Source organism: Eubalaena glacialis, chromosome 3, assembly GCF_028564815.1.
Source record: "Eubalaena glacialis isolate mEubGla1 chromosome 3, mEubGla1.1.hap2.+ XY, whole genome shotgun sequence".
Lineage (NCBI taxonomy): Eukaryota > Metazoa > Chordata > Mammalia > Artiodactyla > Balaenidae > Eubalaena > Eubalaena glacialis.
In genome coordinates, this window is record NC_083718.1 from 179,575,453 (window position 1) to 179,591,221 (window position 15,769).

Genomic DNA, 15,769 nt, shown 5'->3' on the forward strand with positions numbered 1-15,769 from the left:
GACGGCATCAGAACAGGCTCTGAGTGCCAAGGCATTTGTGCAGGCAGCCCCCTGGTTTCCTGCCAGGGGAAAAGAGATACTGACGTCAGGAATGAAGGATAGACAGGCCCTGGGTCAGTGTCTGCGAGGGTCCATATCTGCAACCTGGAGGATCTGGAGCTTAAGAGTAGTGTAGGGGAAGGTTAGTTCTGCTTGTGGTGACTGAGGGAGCCATGATAGTTAACTTGCCCCCCAGATCTTATCAAGGGCTCAGGAGCTGGGGGTGGCCATCACCCTGGGTAACCAGGACCTCTCCTCCACCCCAGCGCATGGGAGGACCCCCTCCTAGCAGATTACCTATGTCTCATTATATCCTAGAGGATGTGTGTCCCTTTCTTCCTCCAACCTGGCATCTGGGGTGGCTGGACTTTGGGTGGGTGGTCTGGATGCTTCCAGGAGGGGTTGATGGTTGAGAGACTCTAGGTGATGCTCAGATGGGAATGAGGGCCACTGTGCTGGATGGCAGAAGAAGAGAGCTTGGCAGAGCTAGGCTGGGACTCAGCTTAGTATTTTCTCCCTTTTTCAGACCAGGATAAAGATGAACTGAGTCTAAGGGAGCTCAGGGGGCCAGCAGTGCCTTGGAGTGGACAGAGGACCCAGGAGGCCCAGAGACCCACTGGGCTCACTTCATTCTCTCCTTCTACAGAGTTCCTGGGGAGGACCTGAGTCCCCGCTTTCCTGTGCATGTTTTTCATGGTGTGAGGCACTAGGAGACCCTTACTGCCATCCCAGCAGGATGCTCACGCGCACACCCGCCCCCAACCCCAGCTTTTGCCGGATGCACAATGGGAGAAGAGGACGAAGCAGCAAGTGGGAAGTTTCTTAGAAAGGTGGAGATAGTGCCCAGCTCATGTAAGTCAGTGAGGTGCTGAAGGGACCTTGGGTCCCCCAGCAGCTTGGAGCTGTGGTGGGGATCAGAGGAAGGGCTTGTCTATCTTAGTGAAGGCCATTACCTGGCTGAAAATCACCAATGAAGGCTGCCCGTGAACAGTATTTCTGTTGACCATTTAATCTCAGCTTGTTGGCTCCTGGAATTTTTTCTATTAGGGGCTGTTAGCATGTTGTGATGATGCTTTTGGCCTGTTGGGAATTCCTGTTTTAGTCACTGTTTTCCCTGACTGCTGCAAAGGGATGGATGATTTTGAGGAAACAAGGCAGGCTGCTAGAGGATTTCCAAATGAACCTTGTGTTTGGTTTTGGGGTCAGTCTGTGTAGATTCCAAGACGAAATGGTGGCTGGTGACGATTTTCAAAGAAATATATTTTGTGGGACCACTAATGGCTTCTGAGAAAAATCTGAAACGGGGAAAGCAGCTCTGCAGAGATATTGCAGCAGGTGCTGTCCGTGCCTGGCTGTATTCCCTCAGCTCCATTCAGCTCAGCGCACAGGGGCTGAACACCTGCTGGCACCTGTCCTTTGCCAGTGGCTTTCTCTAGCTGCAGAAGTCAGCGTGGCTGGTGCACCTGTGGCCAGCCACAAGTAATGCCCTTGGGAGGGAGGGACCCTCAACCAGTGGCTGAATGGAGCCGATGCACATACACTCCATTCCTTCCCTGTGAGTTTTGAGATGTGCATCTACTCTTGTTCCTAGAGTTCCCCAGGGGGATGAGGGTCCACACCCATAGTAGTAACCAGGTTAGTAACATTCCCTTTCTGGGTGTCCTTCCTGTAGCTATTTCAATTCCTCACTTGCCTAGGGTGTTTCCTAGAATCACACAAATAACATTATTTGCACTGAATCCTTATCTCAGGCTCTGCTTCTGGGGGAACTACTGTGACCAACTTGTCCCAATTTTCCTGGGATTGTCCCAGTTTTAAAACTCCGAGTCCCACATCCTGGGACCCCCTCCCCCACTAAGTTCCAGGCAAACTGGGGGACCGTTGGTCACCTGAGAGAGACAAACGTAAGACAGATGTAATCACACTAAGTGAGGCAAGAGGATCACTGAACCACTATTTTGAAAGCCAAGCACTGGCTTCGAGAACAAAAGAGCAGACACAAGTATAATTTCGTCATATCATCAGGTTCAACAGTTTTTATGAGCTAAAAGCCTTTAAGAGAACAGCAGCCACCATTTACAAAGAAGCCATTCCTTTGAGAACAGGCACACGCATACAGCCCCAGGGTATGCTTTGCTAATTACTGGTGAACATTAGACGCTGGTGTCCAGGATTCCACAGTGTCTACATAACTGGCTACCAGGCAGAAAGGTGATGTGTATTCCAAGAACAAGAAGTGTCACAGGCACCATGGGGACATTACAGGTGAGCAGGCAAGGGGATGGGGTAGCACGTTGTAGGCACTTGAGGCTCTGAGGGGGGCAAGCACCGGCCATGCCACTTGAGCCCAAAGCCATCTGGGCAAACAGTGAAACTATGCCGCGGGTGTGCCCACATTCGGCCACAGTGAGGCGAGGCGCTTTGCCTTGGAAAGCGGCTGTAAGCTCAAGGCCGCTGGCTCTGAGCCAAGGAGATTTGCAGCATGAACAGGAGAAATCCCACTTTGTCAGGTTACCTGGGAGGCAGTGCTGTTGAGAGGCTGGGGGCCGGGTGAACACGTGGGTCAGGGAGCTCCACAGTGGGGACTGGAGGCCTGGCCAGGAGATGCCGCCAAGCTCCTGACCTTGGGACGGATCTCTGCGGATCAGATTATCCAGCTGCAAAATGCCACACGCGCCCCTGCCCTGGTTATTTTTACACTGGCACTGCAGAGCGTGCTACAGCTGCGAATGTGCCCATTTTCGTTGTTTTCTCTAGTCCTTGCCAGATTGGTGGGGAATAAGAGATCTTCCAAATGCCATGGCAGTGAACACACAACCTATTTCCTGGGGGTAGCAGAGCCCTTCTCTTTCCCTTCCCAGGGCACTAAGGATGCAGAATGCATTTGTGTGCATTTGGACCCTGCCATGGCAGGTGCTGCTGTGTCACACAGGTTCCAGCCAGGCAGGTGAAGGAGGTGACAAGTCCCTTGGGGTTGGTTGCACACAGATCTCAGGAGACTCCTCCAAATAAGGGTAGGGACCAACAGGGACCAGTCAGGATTTAAAGGAAACTTGAGAGGTCTTTTCTGACAGCTGTTCCACGTGAACAGCTGGAAGGGAAGAAGAGGAACCCTTGCTTTCTCAAATGTCTGAGGAGCAGGTGAAAACCCACCAGCAGCTCGTCTTGGGACCAGCCACTCCATTCATCAGCCCAAGCAGTGGAGGACAGTAGATGCCATTGGTTTGGTCCACAGGCAAGGGACAGATTGAGAAAACAACAGTGCTGGCTGGAAACTTATGCTGCTGATTTCCACGTCCAGTGTAAGTCTGCCTACGTGTGGGGTCCAGTTTTCCTGGGATCTGGAGTTGGTCTCCTCAGCCGAGGGGTCTGAGAGAGAGGGCTTTGCCTCTGGGTGTAGCCGCAGGTTGGACCCTTGAGGCAGGGACTCCCCCCGCCCCCGCCCCGCTTCACTGGACAAGGAGGCCCACAGCTACCTCCGCCCTGGCTGCAGTGGTCAGTTTTATTCACACACCCATGAGTGTCAGAAAGCTTAGGGCGGTCTTCAGTGCCAGTGGTGCCTGAGGCCACACCCGCAGAGGGCAGGACCACAGGGTGGGGGTGTGACCAGTCAACACACACCCACCTGGATGGCCAGGAAGTGAGGAAACGGTTCATGGAGCAGACATCCTTCAAATGCTTCTCACCAAGCTCCAAAAAGCACAGGAACACCACCTAATATGTTCACTACGCCGCCCCAGTGTGCCTGGCATACAGTAGGCTCTCAATAAAGGAGTTTTGAATGTCAGTGCCTGAACAACCCAAAAGGAGATCTAGACCAGCATTTTCCCTACTGAATAACCCGGGGAGAGACCTGAATCACCCGATGGAGACGGACAATGCGTATTTACCTATTCATGGGACTGAGTTGTCCTGACTTCAAGAAATCTGTTTTCCTAGTGTTTTCCCAACATATTTGCCCGCCAGACAGTTTCTCATGAATTGCTAATTCACATATCAACCAAGAAATAGTGCTGGAAATGCTGATCTAGTGTTACCTCATCCTTCTACAAAATATGAAATGGGGCCCAGAGAAAGCAAGCAACTTGCCAGAAGTCACACAGCACACTAGTGGTGGAGTTCAGATCAACATTTAAATTCCCCAGCTTTTAGCTCCAAGTTCTTTCCACTAAAGGCTGGGCTTTTTTGGACAATGCCATTAAGCATTTGTACCCTCCTGATTCTTCAGCCAGGCAGGGCATAAACGTCCTTCTGCATGACCTAGAAAGCAAGGGCTAGGCTAACAAAGAATCCAGATTAATCCAAATCAATCCCGATTGCTGGGGCATCGGTTCACCTACTCAAGAACCCTTGGAACCACTTTAGCTTCAATGTATGTGCTAATTACCTAAGGTTCTTCTCTCTTCCTTAAAGCAAGTCCCTTTGGTCCTCTGCTTGGCAACCCTGGGGACAGATTCCTGAGACCCATGTCCTCTCAATACCACTGGAGTTTTGAAACAATGTCTCTTATCCAGATGTCCCCCAAAGCCCTTGGGTTATCTGAAATCAAGGAGCATTTGTTCCTCTGCACCTTTGGGTGCTGAGCGGGGGAATCAGGGAGTGCACAAGACAGCGACTTGCTTGTGCATCAGAGTTGTCCAGGGCTCCAGCAACCGCTACTGGGGCAGGGTCTGAGACAGTTCCCTGGAGAAGGGGGTGGTGTGCCCATCGCTCTGCCGGGCTTCTCAGTGCCTCCTTCCAGGGGTCTTGCAGCACTGGTTTTACACTGGGCAGGTACTGGGCCACCTGAGCTCCGGTCATTGTCCACACTGAGCTTGGAGACCCAGAAGCAGGTTAAGCAAGAGGCTGGCCAGCCCTGTCCCACCTGGTCACCTTAAGGGGGAAAGAGGCCCAGAAAGCACATGGGACTTGTTCAAGGTCACACAGACAATCAAGCAAGTCCATGGTCACTAAGAGGGAAACACCTCAGAGGCAGAGAATCTGGGAATATCAAAGCAGGGGGAACCCCCCCCCCCACCCAACCCTGGCTCCAGGGCACCCAGAGAGGGATAGCCACTTGCCCAAACGAGTGCCGGGCATTTCAGCTCTCAGCTTGACAATATTCCCATTCCTGGGGGGCCAAGAAGGGGATGCCACGCCCCTTCCTCCTTCCCCTGAAGCTGGGGCTGCTGGCTGCATAGCTGCACAAGTGTTATTTTGCGGGGGAGGACGCATGCAGGGAGATGACAAGGTCTGGAGCCAGAGCCTCGGGCCCTCATCCCTGTGTGTGCGCGACTGCCGGGCTGGGTTCCTCCCCGGGGGTGGGGGGGCATCTGAAGCAGAACAGTCAGCCAAGCAGCAGATGGGACTTGATCTGAAGTCTCCAGCCCCTTCCCCTCCATGCGGGATGGGTCACCGGCTTTTTGGGGAGAGCCTCAGAAGGGCTGGGGAGGTGAAGTCCCCTCGTGGGAGATTTTGCAGCACAGCAGGAGGGTCGGGCAGGGCTGTGCGTTGGGGGCGGGGGGCGTGCGGGGCAGGGTACCGCATCCTGGTGGGGCTGCCTTTTCCATCTGGGGGGAGGGTGCTTCTCGCCAGGGCCCTGGGGCCAGAAGGGAATCCTTTCCTTGATTAGGAAAGGTTAAGGCCCTGGAGAGGGGGCTGGGCAAGGGCATGGATTCAGTGTGGAGTCCCAAGCTGATGGGCTCCCTGGGTGAGGTCCAGACCCACCTCCAAGGGAGTCTGCAGGACAGAGGTGATGGGGCCCCAGCCACGAGGGAATCTGAGGCTGGGACACGCCTGTCCCTACATGGTACACATGGTGGGCCTGAGAGAGGGACGTCCCCAGGGGCTCTCTGCTTTGAAGCTTCAAGAGTCTTTCATTTCACTGAATAAATCACGGCTCCCAGTGGAAGCTGCCATCCCCAGATGCACTGCAGCCAAGCAAGGTTCTCTGTTGCAAAAAAAGCCCCTCTGTCTCACAGTGTGCTGTGGCAAGGGAGGGCCCCCACTATCCCAGAATGCAGCTGACACAGGGTGGCTCTCTAGCCCCTCAACACAAGGGGATAGAGCTTGCATTATGCAATCCCTGAAAGTGTGTAAAATTACTTCAGGTGTCCTCGGGTTTCTCCACTGACTTCTGTGACCACGGCTTTTCTTTTGGGACTAGTTTTGCACAGACTGCGGCTTAATGCTAACACCTTGGCTTGCAGGGCGCCTCCCCTTGCCCTGCCCATCTCCTCTTTTTAGATAGGAAGTCACAAATAGTCTGCAAACCAACACTAAAATATATGAAGGGCTTCCAAGCCAAAAGAAAAGTTCCCCGGGTGACGCTTTTAAAGTGCTGGGAAGGATGGTTCTCCAGGCAGTTTGTAAGTGGGATTTAGGGTCCTGGACTGTCACCATGGAGACAAATGCTCATCCCACACGCAGCTGGCAGAGGTGGTCTCCCTCTGCCTGGATGCAAGCTTGCAGGTCTGGTTACTTTCAGGCTTTGGGTCCGCTCATCCACCCTTCATTTGAGGGGGGCATTGCCCGTGTGATCCTCCTCCAGAGAGAACTCAGGCTTAAACTGTATACTCTCTCTCCCCACCCCCCAGTGGCAGTAAATTCCACGGCTCTCCGGATGTCCGGGCAGAAAGGAACCTTTGAACGTTCTGGGATTCTAGTCCAACTCCCTCACCTCACCCACTTATTTTACAGGTGGCGAACCTGAGGCCCAGAAGGGAGGGAGGGGCTGGCCTAAAGTTGCACAGTTAGGTGGTAGCAAAGTTGGCATTGAACTCAGGCCTCCTGATTGCCAATCCAGGGCTCTTTCTAGCAACCAGTATATTGGCTACAGTTTCAAGAGTCCCCCTACCAGGCCCACGTGGTCTCCTCCCTCTCCCCCCCTGCCCCAACCCCCCTCCTCCCCCACTACACATAATTCGGGTTATAGCAGAGCATATTGAACTCCAGGTTTTCATCCCAGTGCCGCAGGAGCACGAACAGCTGGCGGGCGGCAGCCTTGAGCGAGCCCCGCGTGCGGCCCTCGGGCACCTCCTGCTGCTCCAGCCACGAGCTGGCCTTGGCGGCCACCAGCTCCCACTCAACGAAGTAGGAGGCGGAGCTGTGCTCCAGCCACGCCAGCGCCACCACTGTGGCCCACAGCTTCCCCGTGTGCTCTACCACAGCCCTGGGCTCCCAGCCCGGCTTGCCCTCGGCCAGAGGCTCCGGGGAGAAGCTGTCGCAGGAGGGGTGCCGAGGTGAGGGGCTGGTGCACATCTGGGGACTCGGGGGCTGGCGGGCGGTGAGGGACGCTCGGTGGCAGGTGAAGGGTGAGGTCCACTTGAGCTTCTCCATGGGGATGTGGATGGCCTCGCAGAAGGCTTGGTTGAGGAGGAAGGCTCCGGAGGCCAGCTGCAGAGACACCTGTGTGTGTGGGAGCCCCTCAGTGGGCCTCAAACTTTTTAGCCCATGGAGCCCCAGGCCATGCCCAAGTCTGGGTGCACAGAGCCCACTCGTTCACCTCCCCCAGCCAGCTCGCCCCACCTACCCGGGGGGTTTGCGGGATACCCAGCCCAGCCGAGCATCGCCATGCTTTATCCTACCGGTACTTCAAGCTGATGACTTTCCAAGCCCAGCTCAACATCCTCACTCCAGACCTGCCTCTTGTCCTGGGCAGATGGGCCCAGCTCGGCCACTGGGACCATCCACTGCCATCCAACAGACTCTGGGCAGCTAACCACCCTCTTCCTCCCTCCATGTCAATCGGTTACCAAGTCCCAACGGGTCCCACTTTCTGAACAGCTCTGCAATCCACCGTCTGCCACTTCACGTTGTCCCTGCCTCTACTTCCCTCCCCTGTCCCCCCACCTTCACTCCATCTTTCCTGCATCCTGAGGGTCTTTGTAAGGCAGAGACCTTGTCACTATTTGGAGGCCAACAGCTCAGTAGTTTCAATGTTCTCCTAGAATAAATCCAAGCTATGATTTCCAAAGCGCTGGTTCGTCCTTGACTCTTTCCCCTCCACCCCATTCTCCAGCCCCCAAGCTCGCTCTCTCATGTGTAAACTGTCAGCTTAACCATGTAACTTCAGCATGTAAACTATTGGCTTAACCATTACATTCTTCCAGAAGTCATGCATCATTCCTCCCTGACCTCAAGCCTGGAGTAGGTTTCTCCCTCCCTCCCCATTCTCCCCCACCAAACCCAACTTCTCCCATCACAGCACCTAACGATCAGAATTGCCCGGTTTCCTTGCCAGTGCCGTGAGCGCAGGGACCATCCTCACCTAGTTCAAGGTTGTCTCCCAGGGGCTCGCGCTGTGCCTGGCTCAACAAATCCTTGCTGAGTGAATACATGCCTCCTGCTCTATTGCCCGGGATATTTGGAAACTCCAAGTGACACTAAGCACTTGGGTGTGCAGGGGCTGCAGCGGGGCAGTGAAGCTCAAACCGTGTCCCTCCTTTCGGCACCTCTTGATCCCCAACCTTGCTGAGCCCCGGATGTGGCAGGACCAGGCTCCCTTGCTCCTCAATTCACAGACACCCACTCCCGACCTGGGTTTCTCTCCCTGCCCCGCATGCTGGGGCAGCTGCAGAGCCACTGGCTAAACACCTTGCATGTCCCTGGGGTGTTCATTTTACTTGCATGTGAGTCGTTTCAAGGCTTATTGTTATGTATTGAAAAACAGGCACACAGAGGTGGTGGAGTAGAGGGCAAGATTCCCGTGAATTTTTAAAGCGAAGATGGCAGATTGCAAAGACTTTTCGTGGTGCTGGCGCTGGCTTTTAGCAACACTCGTAATTCCCAGACGGAGGACTCAGGCAGACTCCCCCTGCCCGGCTGCTACGCGGGCGGGAAGGTCTAGGTCTTCCTCCCTTGGTGGAGGGGGAGCAGGGAGCAGCCCCTCTGCTGAGTGTGGGCCTGAGGTCTAGGGTCTGGGGCACTCACCAGCGGGACGTAGTCCAAGCTCTGGCTCCCTGGGGCTGACTCTGGAGCCTTGGTCAGTGGCTTGCCCAGGAAGCCCTTGGCCGCTCGCGTCAGCAGCCTGGATTTGTTGAGATTCAGCCTGTGTGGGTGGAGCCGGGGAAGAGTGACCACCGCTGCCCCAGTGGTGTCCCTGGTCATCTCCCCCCGCCCCCCAGAGCCCACTCAACAGCTTCTGAAAGCCAGGGCTGGAAAGGGATCTGACAGATGACCTCCTCATTTGACAGTGCATTTCCCCGGAGGCACTCAGTCAGTTAGCAGCTTGCCCGGGCGAGGGGCGAGGTAGTGTTCTTTTTAGGACTCTCTTTTGATAGCATGTTCTTGTTCAGCCCAGTGGTCAGAGAGTCTCATGCTAACCCTCTCAGGGGGACTTGCATTTGCAAAGACACCATGAACCCGTGGGAAGTGAACTTGGGGCGGAGGTGGTTTCAGCAGTGTGATAACCTGAAGACAGTGCTATCTCTGGGCAGGGGTCCTTCTTGGCATCCTTCAGATTGTTCATTTTTGTGTAAATGTCAGCCTGAGCCTGCCTTTGGCCTTCCAAGCTAGGGACAGTCCTGGGAAAATGAGTGGCGGTAGAGTGAACCCCCAGTGGAAATCCCATGTACCTGGATCCAAAGAGAGTCTCTGACGCCTTCAAGGAAGAAAGGGGAGAAAAGGTGGCCAGACTGTGCAGGGGACCTGGAGAGCCACAGAATGACAGTTAGGGCTTGACAGATGACCCTGTCCGGCTGTTCACTACCCAGATGGGGAAACAGAGGCCCATAGAGGGGTAGGGGCTTGCCTACACCCCTAGGGATCTGAGCTAATGATTGGGCTGCAGGGCTGTTTCTGACCCAGTTGGTATGGGGAGGGGAGAAATATGTGGGTCCGTGTGTAAAGAAGCAGGCCTCCAAGTTCCCTTGGCTGGTGGCCCCTGGCATCTTCTGGAAGGTTACCTGTGGGGACAGTGACAACTTCACATCAACCCCCTTCAGCCCCAAGTAGGGACATTGAGTTTCCTCAATGGGCACATTGCTTGAAGATTCTCGGCAGAGTGAGGTGGTAGAATGGTCCCTCAGCTGGGAATTGGGATGCCTGATTCCTGGCCTAGCTCTGTCACCAACTTGCTGTGTGACCCTGGGCAAGTCACTTCACCTCTCTGAGTCTCAGTTTTCTTCCTTTAAAGTGTGGATCCTCCTATTTATCATACATGGAACTGTTTTGAGGAATAAAAGAACCAACAAGGACTTTGTTGGGTTAAGACACTCTCTTGGCCCAAAGATCTATCACTATTTTAATTAAAGGGAGAGCTGGCAGACTGCCCACTCACCTTCAGGAGTAGCGTACTTCTCGCGGCCCGGGGATGTGTTCTCACTGAAGGGCACAGTGGGGCTTTCCTCCACATCTACAATAGAGGAAGCCAGTGAGGCCTGAGCTTCCCCAGCCCTCCCCCTTACTTCCCATCCTCCCAAGGAGAGTGCTGGTCTGAATTCACAGTACCTGGGGATGGGCTGGGAGAGCAAGGTCAGGGTTCCCATCCCTGCCTGGATGAGCCTTCATCTCCCAAAGATACCACCTGTGCTCCACTGTAAGGGTCGGACATGCCTGGGTTCAAATCCCAACTCTCCCAATGATTAGCTGTGTGACCCCAGGGAAAGTTACTTGCTTTATAAGTTTCAGTTGCAAATCAGGGATAATAGTATTGATCTGTGTTGTTGTAAAGATTAAATGAGATAATACACAGATAGTGCTTAGTGCCTGGTCCATGATAAGTGCTCAATAAAGCCGCAAGCTACAGACCCAGCAGGGAAGCAGGAGCAGGTCAGAGGCCTGAGCGTGGTGTTTGGAGGTGGGGGGAAAGGTGGGTTCAAGCCAGCTCTCCAGGAGGCATCAGAACATGGCACTGACATGTCAGAGGGCTCTGAGCCTCAGTTTCCCCATCTGTAAAATGGGGATAATACTTGCACATAGTTTGTTCAAAATATATAATCAGGATGATTATTCTTATGACTATTATAATATTTCAATGGCTGGAGAGTGACGGGCAGATATACTATATAGGAATGATCCAAATTATGGAAAAAGCTTCACGCACAGATTTGTTCTGCAAAGCCTCTGTCTCCCTTATGAGACCGTTAGTAGCTTTGTGAAGGCAAGAAGCTCTGATTATCACTGGATGCTCAGGGGGCAGCACAAGAGTGAACCAGTGACTGAATGAATGAGGCAACCAGCAGGCAGAGAGCATAGTGGTTAATTAACCTCATGGACGCTGGAGCCAGACACGGCTTGTTCAAATCTCGGTTCTATTGTGCATCTGCGGTGTGACCTTGTGTAAGTCAATTAATCTCTCTGAGCCTTGGTTTCCTCATCTCTTAATGTGGAAAATAAAAGAAACACTCTCAGATGGGTGTGAGGAGTCATGGATAATTAAAGCAGTGCCCAGCACATAGAAAACCCTCAGTGAGTGTTAGCCATTGTCATCCTTGTCGGGGGGGTGGGGGGTGGGGAAGGGCTTGGGATAGACTAAGAGTTTAGAAGTCCTACACACTGGGTGTGAATCAGAGGACAATTCAAAAGAAGGGATTTGTGATTTTGATGGAAGTCATGGGCCACCAATAGCTGAGCTACAGAGAAAGGAAAGGGTAGACCAGAAGTTTCCTCTAGACTGGGAACCCAGCTTGGTTCAGGGGTAGAGCAGGTTCCCCTTGGTTTTGGAGGCTCTGAGGGACCAAGGAGTTGGCAGAACTCCTTAATTCTGAAGAGATCCTTCTCAGGATTTTCACCTCCTTACAAACTGTTCTTTTTAACCCATCAAAGTCTGTGAGCCCTTTCTAATCCCTCAGGTAAAACATTGTTATGATCTGGGGGTCGGGGCTAGTGGCCAGGTGGGACCTCTGATGTCCTTCCCATGCACAGAAGAAGGCAGGAGATGCTCATTGTACACGTGAGGGCACGTAGGAAGGGGTTAGGACTAGTGCAGCAGTTAGGCTGTCTTTAGTGGGACAAAAAGACACGCAGACATCCAGGACACAGAGGATTAAGGCAATCCTGTGAATTAGTGCAAGGTCACCAAATGGTCAAATCATGGATCTTCAAGGACCCAAGCTGCAGGCACAATGAAATCAGGTGACGGTGGAAAGGATGCTTTTGGGAATCCTGGAAGAAGCAGAAGGTGGGATGGAACCGCCTCTTTGCTTTTTCCTTTATTAGGTTTCCTGGCATTCAGTGCCTGGGAGGACTCAGAGGTTGGAGGCGGGAAACAGCCACTGGGGTTGGTGGACCTTGAAAAGGGAGAGGTGGGGGATGGTGTGGGCACGTGGGCAGGGAGGCCAGGCTGCTCTCTGGCTCCTGGTGGCTCTCTCAGCAAAGCTGTGTAAACGACGCATGCCTGGGCCATGCTGAGACCCCCTGCCCATCTCAGGCCTCAGAGAATCCAGGAAACCTGGTCTTGCTCTCGCCCCATAAGGCCCAGAGTGAAGACTCAGAGAGAGTCCTTCGGGGCCTCGGATATGAGGGTGCAGTGGCTCAGGGGCCCAGGCTTCCGAGCACACCGGAGGCGGCTCTTACTTAGGTTGTGAAATTTGCCATCTCCCGCAGCCGAGTCTTCCCCAAGCATCGTCTGGGTCCGCCTGAAACCAGCAGAAGTGCCCCTCGACTGTCGGGTCAGCACCCGAGAGCTGACCATCCGCAACACAGCACCTTCATGAGGACAAGGAGAAGGGGTCAGATGGGTACAACTGTGCCAGTCTTTTGCCTCTTCCCCAAGGCTGGCAGGAATGATTCTGGCTTCACTCGGTCAATTATCTAAAGGCAGGGAGGCATTGCAGAAGGTAAGACCATGAGCTCTGAGCCAGAATGACCTGGGTTTGAACCCCAGCCCCATCTCTGACTAGCTGGATGGGGTACTGACCACTCTGAGCCTCAGTTTCTTTACCTGGAAAATGGGGAGAATAATACTTACCTTGCCAGGTAAATCCTATTGCTGAGATAATGTTCAGAAAGCACCAATGTTTTCTAGTTAGTTAAAAGGCTGGTTTTCTCAGAAACACCCCATTTCCCTTCTCTCTCAGTTTGCTGTCTCAGAAACTGAGGTCCCAGTTTCCTCTCCCACAGGGCAGGGCCCTGAGTCCCAGAGCATCACCATCAGGGTATGAAGATGAAGCTACAGCACCCAACAGTGTGTTTTGGGAAACTCCATTCTCGGAGAACACTAGTTTGGAAGTTGTCCCTTAAAAAATGAAGAGTTCCATTGGAAAATAAGTGTTGAAGAAGCTTCGTACTGTAGTCCATTCTCTGAGCCTCTTCATGTATACTAACAAACACCCTAAAGGCTCTGAGAAGTCCTGCAGTAAAGAAAGCTTTTAAGTTTTATTTAATCCAGTCATTCAGAAATGTTTTTTCCTAATCTGGTATTTCCTATTTTTGTGCTGAATGGCCATTAACAAGACACGGAACCAGGGTTCTAGCTTCCTGGAACACACTTTGGGAAGTGCTGATCCAGATCTTAGGGGGCTGTGGGACTTGGGTTAAGATATGTGCCTGGTCCTTAAAACTCCCAGCCTGTGGGTACAGAAGCTAAAAAAAATGCTCAGAGATGAGTGGGAGGGGGTGACATCATTCAGGGTGACAGTGCCCAGTGGGTGAGAAGACCCAGTGGAGTGACAGCCTGGGCTGCTGGCCAGAACCTGAAATCAGAGGAACTGAGGCAGAGACAGAGGGAGGGAGGGAGTGGGTCGTTGAATATTTTGGTACCAGATTTTTAAAAAGCAGGGTGGGGGGAGGGCAGAGGAATCAGAAAAGGCATATTTTGTTAACAAACACAATTCTTTCAGGAGGTCTGCTTTAAAAAGAAAAAAGAAAAAGCTGCTGCAAAGAACAGAAAATGTATTGATAATTCAGGAAAGAAAAAGTACATATAGTCCATAAACATACGAAAAGTTTTCAACAAAGAAGCTAAAGAAATTCCCCGAAGATACTTTCCTCCCCTCTCAGTTTAGTAGGTTTAGAAAGATAAACAATTTTCAGTGGTAGTGAGGGTAGAAAACCTCCCTCATGATAACCTTTGGGGGCAGGGTCAGTTTGATAACATACATCACAATAATTTAAAATGGGCCAACTCTTTGATATGCAATCTTAGTTCTGAATGTCAACCCTGAGGAGATTAACCAGACAGGTGCACAGAGATGTTCTTTGCAGCACAATTTACAATAATCAAAAGGGGAATAAACAAAAGGTCTAATAATAGGGGGCTACATTCTGATAAACCTTAAGAGGCGGTGGAGGGACTTCCCCGGTGGTCCAGTGGTAAAGAATCCTCCTTCCAATGCAGGGGATGTGGGTTCGATCCCTGGTTGGGGAACTAAGATCCCACATGCCGCGGGGCACAACTACTGAGCCCACGCGCCTCGGCTAGAGAGCCCACCTGCGGCAAACTACAGAGCCCACGCGCTCTGGAGCCTGCGCACCACAACTAGAGAGAAGCCTGCACGCCACAACAAAGAGCCCGCGTGCTGCAACTAAGACCCGATGCAGCCAAAAATAATTAATTAATTAATTAATTAATTAATTAATTAAACATTAAAAAAATAAAAGAGGCAGTGGAGCGGAGTAGGAGGGAGCACAGACTCTGAAACCAGGCTACTGGGAGTCAAAGCCTGACTCTGCCCTTCACTGCTGTGTGACCGTGGGCAAGTTACTTACCCCCTCTGCCTCTGCTTCCCCACCTGTAAAATGGGGGAAACAGTATCTTCTTTGCAGAGCTGTTTTGAGGATTAAATGATTTAATGTCTATAAAGGGCTTTGGAACACTGTCTAATTGGCTGTTATGATGATGATCGCTCCCTGCAGTGGGGTACCTGCTGCTATTGAAATGAAAAGACGGAAAGATATTTCCCACACCCAGAGTTTGTAAGATATAGCACATATTGGTACGATCCAATTTATGCAAAATGATCTGTCTTTTGATTTCTCTACATGTAGACACCTGTAGAAAGAAGTCTGGCAGAGTGGTCACACCAAGGGATTAATTAGTACTCATTTCTGGACGACTGTCAGTCCAGTCACTTTTGTTTATTTTATGTCTTTCCATATTTAAATTTAAATTTAAATTTTTATTTATTTTTTTATTGAAGTATAGTTGAGTTACAATAGTGTGTTACTTTCAGGTATACAGCAAAGTGATTCAGATATATATATATATATATATATATATATGTATATACACACACCCACGTATATATTCTTTTTCAGATTCTTTTCCCTTATAGGTTATTACAAAATGTTGAGTAGAGTTCCCCGTGCTATACAGTAGGTCCTTCTTGGTTACCTGTTTTATATATGTGTGTATATGTTGATCCCAAACTCCTAATTTATCTCTCTCCCCCTTTCCCCTTTGGTAATCATAAGTTTGTTTTCTATGTCTGTGGGTCTATTTCTGTTTTGTAAATAAGTTCGTTTGTATCTTTTTTTTTTTAGATTCTACATATAAGCGATATCATATGATATTTGTCTTTCTCTGGCTTATTTCACTTCATATGATAATCTCGAGGTCCATCCACGTCTTTCTATATTTTAGAATTTTCTACAGTGAGCACATACCAATTGGAAAAATACAATCAAGTCATATTCATTTAGTGGGAAAAGGGGAGTGGGATGGTTTCACAGCCCTCTGCAGAGAAGTGGGATGGGGGTTCGTGTGCCCCCTACCCCCTGGCGGCCAAACCATCTGCTGGGGGGCCTTTTAGCTTCAAGGCCCTTCCCTGAACCCCTCCCCACCAGTCTAGGCTCCTTTGTATCTCAGTCC

General features: G+C 51.7%; 1 protein-coding gene across 1 annotated transcript in view; it reads right to left on the bottom strand.

Annotated features, from left to right (window-relative positions):
- Positions 1-6,930: 6,930 nt before the first annotated feature.
- The window catches only part of VWA5B1 (von Willebrand factor A domain containing 5B1), a 39,986-nt gene continuing 31,147 nt past the window's right edge, over positions 6,931-15,769 (bottom strand). The window contains exons 17-21 of the mRNA XM_061187036.1: positions 12,553-12,666; positions 10,298-10,372; positions 9,594-9,666; positions 8,950-9,067; positions 6,931-7,425 (exon numbers count right to left, since the gene is read on the bottom strand). Coding sequence (XP_061043019.1) covers positions 6,931-7,425; positions 8,950-9,067; positions 9,594-9,666; positions 10,298-10,372; positions 12,553-12,666 — 875 coding nt within the window. The remainder of the gene's footprint in view (positions 7,426-8,949; positions 9,068-9,593; positions 9,667-10,297; positions 10,373-12,552; positions 12,667-15,769) is intronic.